The sequence below is a fragment of the Rhinopithecus roxellana genome, chromosome 13 (assembly GCF_007565055.1).
Source record: "Rhinopithecus roxellana isolate Shanxi Qingling chromosome 13, ASM756505v1, whole genome shotgun sequence".
Lineage (NCBI taxonomy): Eukaryota > Metazoa > Chordata > Mammalia > Primates > Cercopithecidae > Rhinopithecus > Rhinopithecus roxellana.
This window is the reverse complement of record NC_044561.1, coordinates 1,083,315-1,094,581: the sequence shown is the minus strand read 5'-3', so window position 1 is coordinate 1,094,581 and position 11,267 is coordinate 1,083,315. Positions and strand designations below refer to the sequence as shown.

The following is an 11,267-nucleotide window of genomic DNA, read 5'->3' as shown; positions in this document are numbered from 1 at the left end:
CTCCACGTGCGCGGAAAATGAACGCGTACCCGCCACGCGGCCGGCGGGGGCCGATGGCAGCCAGGGCCAGACAGCGAAACTTTACCCGGCAGAGGAGTCGGGGCCGGAGCCCGCACGTGGGTCTGCGACGGCCCCGCCCCCAGGGGGCGTCCCCTCAGGGACTCCAGCCCCGGCCGGTGGGCCCCGGGGCTGGTGGGCCCTGCAGGCCCGGGCCCGACCGCGTCCGCCAGGCCGCCCGGAGGTCCCGGCGAGCCCGGCGGAGGCGGCGGCCCCTCCCCGCCCGACGGCCATGCTCGCGCGGATTGGCCGCTCCCCGACGGCGGGGCGGGGCGGGACGGGCCGGGGCAGAGCTCGCGGCCAGGTGAGGCGCCCCGCCCCTCGGCGGCTCCAGGTGCGGCTGTGGGACCTCGGACCGCGGCGGGGCCAGAGCCGGGGCCGGGGCGCCATGGCCGAGTCCCAGCTGAACTGCCTGGACGAGGCGCACGTGAACGAGAAGGTGACCGAGGCGCAGGCCGCCTTCTACTACTGCGAGCGGCGGCGGGCCGCGCTGGAGGCGCTGCTGGGCGGCGGCGAGCAGGCCTACCGCGAGCGGCTCAAGGAGCAGCAGCTCCGGGACTTCCTCTCCAGCCCGGAGCGCCAGGCCCTGCGCGCCTCCTGGAGCCCCTATGAGGACGCCGCCCCCGCCGTCAACGCCCGGGGCAAGAGCAAGGCCAAGGCCAAGGCCCCCGCGCCGGCGCCTGCTGAGTCCGGCGAGTCCTTGGCCTACTGGCCCGACCGTTCCGACACCGAGGTGCCTCCGCTGGACCTGGGCTGGACGGACACTGGTTTCTACCGCGGCGTGAGCCGAGTCACCCTCTTCACCCACCCCCCCAAGGACGAGAAGGCGCCGCACCTCAAGCAGGTGGTCAGGCAGATGATCCAACAGGCCCAGAAGGTAGGCCCCCGCCTTCGCCCCCTCACCGCTGGGACCTTGGCCCCAGTCCCCTGGACCACGGCTCACCTCCCAGACAGCGCCCGGGGCAGGCCGCCCTGAACACCCTCTGGAAATTGGGCCCCAACCCGCCCCTACTTCATGGGGCTGCAGTGAGGCCTCTAGAGCGAATGACTGGGAGCGTGTTTGGGAAATTACAAGGCGCTGGACAGATGCCAACCGTCGGTATTCCAGCGTCCAGAGATGCTGGCTGTGCTCTGTATTTCTGAAACTTCCCTGTCCAGTCTTCCTCCCCAGGGAAGATTGAGGACCGAGGCCCTGTGGTTAAAATGCAGCACTCAAATGTCTTGATAATAACCTAGGTGCTGCCCAGGGATTTACAGAACATATCTCGAGCCACTTTCTCATGTGATTGTCAAAGCAACTTCAGGGAGTGGGTGGCGGTGACCTTCTGGGTCCCACCTCTGCCATACTGCTCTTTGGACCACCTCTCTCCTCCCGTAGTCAAAGCCGGGCTGGCGCCCTCACAGTCACAGCCTCTCCTGGACCGGGTGCTAGGCCCCAGCTGCCTGGAATGAATGACTTTGCGGGGGGCGGGGGGTGGGTATATTGAGCACCTACTGTGTGCCTGGCCCTGTGCTGGGCGCCTTGGCACAGCAGGTCACCTGACTCGGCAGCTCAGGAAAGGGCTCCTACTTAGCATGTCTGTCCTGCTTGGGAGTTGGAAGGAGGGTCTGTTTCCAGGGTGGCTGGTGAGGCCAGCCCACTGTGGAGCAGGCTGAAGACTTTAATCTTTATGCCTTTGGGTAGGAGTCCTGGGCAGCTTCCAGATCAAATATAGGATGTCCCACTACATCTCAACTTTCAATAAACAACACATAACTTTTTAGTATCAGTTTATCCTAAACATGACGTGAGACATACCGATACTGAAAAGTTCTTTGTTGTGTATCTGAAATTCAAATTGAATGGGAACGTTTTGTACTTTTATTTGCTAACTCTGGCTCCCCTACATGAGATTTGTTCAGAAACAGCAGCAGCTTTTGGTGCCCAGTTCAGAATATACAACAGGAGTGGCTTGGGTTCACCACTCGAATTCCACTCAATGAGTGAGGTTGGAGTCCTGGTTCCCCTCGAGGCTGAAGAGGCCTAAGGAGGGAAAATAGAGCTAGAAAGACCAGTGTTCAGGCTCATCTTCCTGGAAGGGGTGATCTAGGTAGTTGGCTACATTGGCTACCAGAAGGAAGGGTTAACTTTCCACTGCACACGTTTCTACCCTCCCTCTCTATAATTCCTCCCTGTCTGACTGAGTTTTCTTTGTATATTGTGTTCTGCAAAAGAAAAGGCAAGATTGGACACAGAAGAGGGAAAAAGGATGTAGGCGGCAATACAGGCTGCAGCTGGGGTTAGGGGTCAAGTCTCATGATGTCATACTAACAAAGCCTCTATTTATTTAGCATTTAATATGTGCCATCCACTGTGCTAATGACTCACCTGCATTTTCTCATTAGCTTTTCACAACAACCGGGTGAATAGGTGTTTTCCTTATTTTTGGAGAAAAAGACATCAGGATTCAGAAGTTTCTCGCCGGAGGTCCCATAGCTAGCAAGTGACTGAGCCAGGACCCAAACTCCAAAGCCCTTGCTCTTAACCATTGTGCTACTTTGCCCCAGTGTCTGAAATAATGGTGCAGTCCGATTAAGCAAGGGGTTTGAATGAAGCTAGCCTGGTCACAACCTGGAGTGCAGGTGGTGTACCCCTGTTACAAGAAGGGGGAGACAGGGCCCCTGGCCACTGAGGCATCTAGTCCCATGTGGGATGACAGGACTCTCTCCTGCATAGTGAGGTATTTTTAACTCTTTAAATATTTAACAACAGAAACTTTGAACACTTGTGAACCCATCCAATAAGTACAGGTTTAACCAGTAATTTCCTGAGGGCCGACTGTGTGCCAGGCACTAACTCGCCATGAAGAAGATATACGGTGTGGCTTTACCCTCCAAGGGCTTAACAAATGCTAGGGCTCTGCTGGAAAGGAAAGAGTTTTTAAGGCTGGATGTGCCTAATCTGGGAAGGCTTCCTGAGAGAGGGGAGTTGCAGAATTGGAAAGGGAGAGGATCAAATGGAATGGGCAGTCTCTCAGTAAGAGAGCTTTTTGCTTCAAAAAAGCAAGGAGGTTTGATTGGCAGGGAAAAAGAGCTGTCGTGGAGGGAGGTGAGTACTGTGTGGGGCCTGGTGTGGGGACCCTAAAACTGGGCCCAAGGCAGGCGACCATCCCTAAGGAAGCAACAGTGTTGGACACTGTCTGTGCCTACCCAAGTATCAGGACCTCCGGGCCCCCACCCTTAATCACCGTCCCGCCTGTCTGCACAGCCCCTTCTTCCCAAAGACCCTGTGAAGAAGTTGGGACAGGGAGGTTGACCCTGTTTCACAGGTGAGGAAACCAAGGCACAGAGAAGGAAAGAGACTTGCCCAGAGGTCACGTGGCTGGTTCTAGAAAAACCCAGCTTCTGCTCTAGGGGCTGCACCTTCTGACCACTGCCTGTCCCCCAACCCCACGCCAGCTTGTCCAGCTGGCAGGCAGCCTTCCCTGGCCATTAACTTAGATCCTTCCTCCTCCCCTTTCGCCCCCAGGGATGGAGTTTCCTTTGTTTCCAGTGAGAGTCTGGCTGCTGTGAGGCCAGGTGGGGCAGACTGAGATGGTTTACGTGCAGGGACACGGGGAACTGCCAAGGGGAGGCAGCAGGACACGCACACATCCAACTGTGTGCCAGAGTTTTGCATTTTATTTCATTTAATCCTCAGAATAATCCCGTGAGGTGTTGTTTTGGTTCCTGAATCACAGACAGGAAACTAAAGTTCAGAAGGAGTTGCCCGTGGCTGCCTGCCTACAGTCACAGGCCAGCGGATGATTCTATACCTGGTACTCAGGAATATGGAGAAAGGAGCCTAATTAGGGGAACATGAATGGGGGGTGAGGGGGGAGGGGCTGAGGATGGGGACCAGTGAGGAAACAGCCCAGCAGGGGCCTTGTGGACTGGTAGGAGGGCCTTTGAGGAGGTCCGGCTGAGCGACCTGTATCCTGGGCCTCTGCAGATGTCAGAAAGCCCTTCCCAAACCGCCATTCGGCTGTTTACTTGTGGGGTGGGGATTTTTTCTGCTGTGTTTTTTTTTTTTTTCTTTTTCCTTTTGAGTGATCTGCTTACCTGGGTGCCTCTGAATGATGGACTTTGTCTACTTAAATTACAGGCAGAAAGGGCGCCTTTAGGGGCCCAAAAATGATCTCCTGGCCTATGCTACGCTAGCCCAGAAGACCAGGGAAAGCTGCTGATGCTTGGGCCACTCAGGTCATTGTAACTGCCTGGCAGTGGACTTACAGCAAGACCATGTGTAGGCTGGGAAAGCCAGAGTAAGGGGAGCAAACAACTGCAATCTGGATGGGCTGGCAACTTGGAAGGATTGTGCATCTGTTTGGGCACTGGACAAATATTTAGAGGTTTACTGCATGTGCTAAGCATACTTGTGTGAAAAGCAGATACCTAAAACACACCTCTGCTCTTAAATAGCCTAATCTTCTGCTGATCCATCATCTAATACAGTCTGAGGAGTGCTGGACAGAGGGCGTGGCGGGAGGGGCACTAGCCCAGCCCCTAAACCGGGTTAGGGAAGGCCCTTTGATGCTGAGGACCTGTCTACAGGCATGTCTGAACGCAGCAGGAAGCTGAGATACACCAAGCTATCCACCCATTTTGCGCCCAGGCTCCCTTGTGACCAGTGGCATCCAATTTTGAGGCTGCTGGGCGGATTTAGAGAATGTTGCCTCCTGCTTTGGGAACAGACGCAAGTTTACCACACCCACTTCTCAAAGATTGACCCTTGACCCCTGCATTCCTGGCTCACACCCAAATGCACCATTGACCCAGCTAACCAGCTCATCTTGGTTTATCACAAACTGTCCAATCTCCTTGGCACCTCAATAGCTGCGTAAGGCAGGGTCTTGTCTTCATTACACAGAGGCTCCCTCTGAGCTCCAAAAGGGTGAAATGACTTATCTTCAGACCACGACAAGGAGGTTACACAGAATCCCTGGGTCCTTGGTTGGGATTATCAGTGACCCCAGTGACTCCATGCAGATTGTAAACACAACCTAGGAGAGGGAGACTGCTGGAGTAGGTAACCATGACTAACTAGGAGCCGCTTCTATTTTTATTCTTGTTGTAATTAGTGGAAAAGGCCTGCCTGGATGGTTGAGGAAAGAGGGTAACCAGCCAGGCTGGTCCCTAACCAACCTCTGCCTGTCACTGGGTTTGTGCCTTTTCCTTCAAGGCCTTGCTAAGAGGCCACCTCTGCCTTGGTATTTTGTCAATTTAATTTTCAATCCAGAAGGTCCACAAGGTTTGCTTTGGGACAGTGCATTTTGCCCTCCTGAATTGGGAACTTTGGAAGAGAGAGACTGGCTTACTCTCAGTTTCCCTTCCGGTACCCCAACGGTGCCCCAACTGTCACAGGTGATCAATTATCTGTTTATAGAATTGAAAACTGTCTTCTGTTGGCCTCCTTTCCCTCTGGGGAAGCAGGTGTCTGGAGATGTCCCCGTAGAATTGCACATTCCCCGGGGAGGTCCTTTAATCTACATTGTAACAAGCCGGCTGGCAGCGGAGAGACGAATGCTCTAAATTGGGGATATGGGGCACAGGGAGGGAGGTGCATCAGGGGATTTAGGGAAAGGCTCCAGAGCAGGAGGCATGGCCGGCTGAGGTTAGCAGCCTTGGTTTGAGGTCTGGGCAGCTAATGGGAGGATGGTATGGTGAACAGCTGGGACACAGATGCCCCTGGGCATGGCAAAGTCTTGGAGTCATAAGCTCAACTCCCCAAAAGGTTCAGCTTTGCATATGGTGGGCCTGGCCCCTGAGGGGAGCCCACCACCGTCTTTCCCCATTAACCTCAAATGACATTTCCCTCATTCAGCTACACTAGCCAACAGTACCAAGCGCTTTCTCCATACCAGGCACTTTGCTGGACATTGAGATACTGCAATGAAGCAGATGCCCCCAAAAACCCTAGTTTAAAAAATATGTAATTTTTAAAAATGTTACTTGTTTTTGAATTCTGAGAGTCAAGCAATATATTCATTAGTCACCTCACCACCTTGTTTGAGAGCTGGTCCCAATTCTTATAACCTTCCTACCTCCCTCTTTTCCCCCATTATCCTCCTCCCCTTCCATCTAAGGGGGACAATTGACTTTATCTAGAAGCTCCTGAGCTGCCTTTTAGAAGCCTGGTTTAAACTCACAGAGCAAGAAGAGGCCTCTCAGGCAGCCCAGGGACCCACAGACCCCACACATTCCTAACCGTTCTACCCTTCTGCAAGTGGCCATGCCACATGAGCTTTGTTTCAGAGTCCTTGCTGCATTAAGGCTGGTGGATAATGGCACAACTGCAGCTCCAGAGAATAAGCACTTCATAGACCTTCTGGGATCTTGCCCCGGCCTATCCAGGTATTCCTGGCAAGCCCTGGACGAATTGGCTGTTGGGTTCTGAGTCTCTCTCTCTTATGCTTGATCAATGATTGAAGGAGCTGGCATTTCTGAGCAGTGGACCAGCTTCATGTCAAAAACAGAAGACAAGATCTGAAGTTGAAAGGTCTTGATTTCTGCCCGCATCTGACCACTTACTCACTGTGTTCCCTTGAGCAAATCACCTCCCTCTCTAAGGCTCCTGGCTGATAAAATGGGGAAGATAATACTGAGCTTCCTGGATGGTTTTGAAAAACGAAGGAGGGTGGGGCATGGTGGCTCTTGTCCACAGCACTTTGGGAAGCAGAGGTGGGCGGATTGCTCGAGCTGACAAATTTGAGACCGGCCTGGGCAACATGGCAAATCCCCATCTTTACAAAAAGTACAAAAATTAGCCAGATGTGGTGGTGTGTACCTGTAGTCCCAACTACTCTGGAGGCTGAGGTGGGTAGGTGGGAGGATCGCTTGAGCATAGGAGGTGGAGGTTGCAATGAGCAGAGATTGCACCACTGCACTCCAGCCTGGGTGCCAGAGTGAAACTCTAACTCAAAATAAATAAATAAATAACAAAACAAACAAAAAAAGAAAGACAAGGGAGAAACCATGTGTGAAAGCTGAGGATACTGGAAAGTATCATATAAATGTTCACTATGTTAGAAAGTAACTGCTGTCTTCTTTTTTTGCAGAGCAGGGGAGGGAAGGGTAGCCAAATTTTCTCCCAAGAAGTTAGGGTGCCCCATCCAGGAGATTAGAGGTAGGCGAATCGGGAGGGCCAAAGACCCTGTGCAGGTGTGTTTCCTGCTTCCACCTTTGAGCGACACAGGAGTGGCTGCTCACAGCCCTCCCACTCGCTCACTACATTGATCTGTTGGCCTTGATACTGGTGGTGGTGGGCCGTATGTAGTTGGTAAGGGCAGTCTTCTGCCGGCCTCCGAGCTGCCTTCAGGAGGCTGTGGCGTTGGAATTCTCAGCCCAGGATCTATGCTGGAATCTGGCATGGGCAGAGAGGGATAAAGCAGGAAGGTGCAGAGGCTCCCTTGTTCCTAAAGCAGGGGTCCCCAGAGGATGTTCCCCACACAGGGTCATCCTGAAGGGCCAGACTACTGCTCGGGCCCAGCCCAGAGAGCCCGAGGGCAGCCTGGAAAAACTCCCCAAGCTCTTATAGTTCTGGAGAACTAAAGCTTTCATTGGAACAAGAGGGTGGGGCTGCTGATGGTTAACCGTGATGTCATCGTGGCCTTGGGCCGTGTTTCCCTCTTTGGAGAAGAGGGAGGGGAGAGTTGGCTCCTCTGAAATCGGATGCTTTGGGTCCCTGAACCTCTGAGGGTGGGTGTTTCCCAGAAAGTTCAAAAGTACAAGGTGGGGCCTCAGTAAACTTCATGACTTCTTGAAGGTTCATGGTAGCAAAGCCAGTTCTGTTGGGTGGAGGTCTCCGAAAGCCCAGGCCACTGGCAGGTGGAGGGAGCCCACGTGATTGGGAGCCAGGAGCCTGGGAATCGTTGTTTTTGCCCTGGCCATCTCTTTCCTAGCTCCCTGGGTGATGTGGGGTACATCATTTGGCTTTGCTTGGCCTCTATTTCTGCATCTGTAACATGGGGATAATTCCTGCCTTCTTGCTTATTTCCACACATTGTTCTGAGAACCTAGTGTAAGGCTATGGGAAATTGCTTTGAGAAAGGTGAGTGATGCGTGCAGTCAAGGGATTTCTCTGAAAAAGGGCTAACGCTGAGTGACGGGATTGGTGCCCTGCGTGCCATTGCATTTCGTTAATCCAATCCTCAGCACCTTGCAAAGGAAGGGATATTTTCCCTGAGGCTCTGAGAAAGCATAAGGTGGCAGAACTCAGAAGAGGCTGGGGGAGATTCTACCCAGGTCTCAGCTCAAGGTGGTGTCCATCCACGACAGTTGTCCTTGGGAATTGTCCTCTGGGGCCATCTCTTCCCTCTAAAACTTCCAGAAACATTCAAAGTCTGTATGTCGCCAGCCAGGCCCTGGGAGGCTCTTGGACCAGTTCTAGAGACAGACAAGTACACAACTGCCAGCTGCTCCATTCTGTGCCAAGGCTGGAGAAGAGGGTTCCCCCTGCCCAGTGACATTGAGGCAGGTAATATAGGGAAGCTGGGTACAGGTAGTTTCTCCAGAGACCTAGATTGTCCTCTTTATGGCCCCTTTCTGGCCCCCTGGGACTTATGCCCCTCCCTGACAGGCTGAGACCTTGAAGTGAGTCCCAGTCCAGCAACTATCAGTCCTTCCATCTTCTCAACCCCAGGGACGCTGCCTCACCTTGGCTGGTGTCCAGATCTGCCTCCCTTTTCTTAGAGCATACAAAGCAGAGCCTGTTTGGGGATAAGCTTCCGATCCGAGCTGGGGGAGGTGGGGAGCAGGGCAGAGAACAAACGAGCCCAGGGCTGCGTCCTGGCTGACCACCCGCTCCTGCTCCTGGGGCTGTCCTGAGCCGCCCCCCAGGCTGTCATTCTAGCCATCCCTGCCTGTCCCAACCCCCACACACCATGCCAGGTGCCATGACCAGCCGACCTCAGCTGGGGCTGCTGCCCTTCCCAGTTTCCTTTTTCATTCTCTGAAATCGGTGGAGTCTGTGGACTTGCTAATGATCCCATAATCTTAGCCCTGGAAGAGAGCCTATGGCTTTTCTAATTATTAGTCTCTCTGGCCCAGGTTTCCAGTAATCTGCAAACACATCCCCGGCACAGCTCGCAGTCCTGGCAAGGCATGTGGGAGGCTCCCGATAAGTGTTATTTTATTTATTTGTTTTTCAGCAGTGAGTCAGGAGATGGGGGTGCGGAGGTGGGACCCAGAACTCTCTACCTTTCGGTGGGCCATTGAAGACAGACTGTGAGTTTCCTTAATTCACCCCCCACCCCCGGGAGGGCTCCCAGACCGCCTGGAGATTCCCTGCATTTGCTCATTCACTCACCGTGTTTCACTGAGACCCAACTATGTGCCAGGAACCAGAAATTTACAATGAGGACTCTGCCTTAAGTCTAATGGTGGCAGAGCGGGGGGGTGTGGGGTGACAAAAAGAAAATACAGCACAGTGGTGGGGGTGGGGATATTGATAGCTATTACTTATTGAGTATATAAGTGCTAGGCAAATGCCATCCCTTTTAGAATTATTTTATTTTATTTTTTGAGAGGGAGTCTTGGTCTGTCTCCCAGACTAGGAGTGCAGTGACTCCGTCTTGGCTCGCTGCAACCTCTGTCTCTGCCTTGAACCTCTGTTCAAGCGATTCTCCCACCTCAGCCTCCCAAGTAGCTGGGACTACAGGCGTGTGCTACCACACCTGGCTAATTTTTGTATTTTTAGTAGAGCCATGGTTTCACCATGTTGCCCAGGCTGGCCTCGAACTCCTGACTTCAGGTGATCCACCCATCTCGGCTTCCCAAAGTGCTGGGATTACAGGTATAAGCCACCACACCCAGCTCATTTTTGTATTTTTAGTAGAGATGGGGTCTCACCATATTGGCCAGGCTGGTCTCAAACTCTTGACCTCAAGTGATCCACCCTCTTTGACCTTCCAAAGTGCTAGGATTATAGGCGTGAGTCACCGTGCCTAGCCTATTTCATTTAATTTTTTAACAACAATCCAGCAGCTTTTCATTTTACAGATGAGGAAACTGAGGTTCAGGGAGGATCAGGTCACACCACCAGTAAATAGGACGCTAGATGGGAACCGAAATGTGTCTGGTTCTCAGGCTTGTGCACCTGTACTGAGCTCCGGGTGAACGGAGGCTTCCTGGGAATTGATGGCTGAATCAGCCAGTTGTGGAAGGGCAGGGCAGGCTGTGTACAAAACTGGAGGCCCAGGACCCATGGACTCACACTGTTCCCATGTTCCCATCACTTGAATGCCCTCCTGACCACTTTCAACCATATCGCTCCCTGCACTCTCAACTTGCCTCTCTAGGGAAGCCCTCCCAGGTAACATCATCTGGCAATAGCCGCAGAGTTACCCTTGCTGCGTCTCATCACCTCCTAGGCAAACTGCCAACTCCATTTATCTTACCCTGATAGATCAGTCAAGAAATACCTCGGCAGATACTTTGTGAGCTACCTCACTACCTGTCCTCGCTCTGTCCATGTGAGAGCTCAAGGCTAGTAACGCAAACCAGCAGATGATCCTAAAAACGTTTGTGTATCGTCATTGGATTTTTTTTTTTTTAGCAGCTGATTTATCTTTCTAATTATGTTTGGCTTTAAGCTAATGTTAAAATGAGCTTGCATTAGATAATTTTCACTAATTAACACCAACTTAGTGCCGGGAAATTCATCTCAGAAGCTTGCCGTGGGGCAGGGAAAAGCCGGCCTAGGATCTTACAAAGAATTGCTCTGCTTACTCCCTGGCAGGTCACGACACGTGGTTGTTCACAGCTGAATTAGTTGGCCTTGCTCACATGGGTGCCATCTGTCTTCCTCCTCTGGAGAGCCAGCCTGGGTCTCCATTGTACATACACACTCCTTCATTCAACCTTGTCAAGAGTGATGGCCTCACAGGGTCAGCCTGAGAGGGAGTGAGCCCCAGGGGGCGCAGCAGGGAGACCTGACCTGCAGGGTCGGGATCAGAGCCCCACACTGAGGTGGAGGGCTCTGGGAGAGGAAGCGGCCTGGCTGGGTGGAATTGGGCTCCGCTGCTGCCAGCATAGGAAGGGAGCCTGGTGTTTTATGTCTAATTAGTGAGCCCAAGACGATGGAATGTGGCCACAGATAGCTGGGAAGCCCCAGCTGATGAAGCACAGATGCCCTGCTGCTGGGGTGGGGCCAGCCTCACCTCCAAGTGGGGAACAAGACCCTGTTGCAGCCA

General features: G+C 53.2%; 1 protein-coding gene across 1 annotated transcript in view; it reads left to right on the top strand.

The window, feature by feature from the left end:
* Positions 1-369: 369 nt before the first annotated feature.
* Positions 370-11,267, top strand: part of FAM83F (family with sequence similarity 83 member F) — a 34,770-nt gene continuing 23,872 nt past the window's right edge. Inside the window, exon 1 of the mRNA XM_010379575.2 lies at positions 370-934. Coding sequence (XP_010377877.1) covers positions 446-934 — 489 coding nt within the window. The 5' untranslated portion in view covers positions 370-445. The remainder of the gene's footprint in view (positions 935-11,267) is intronic.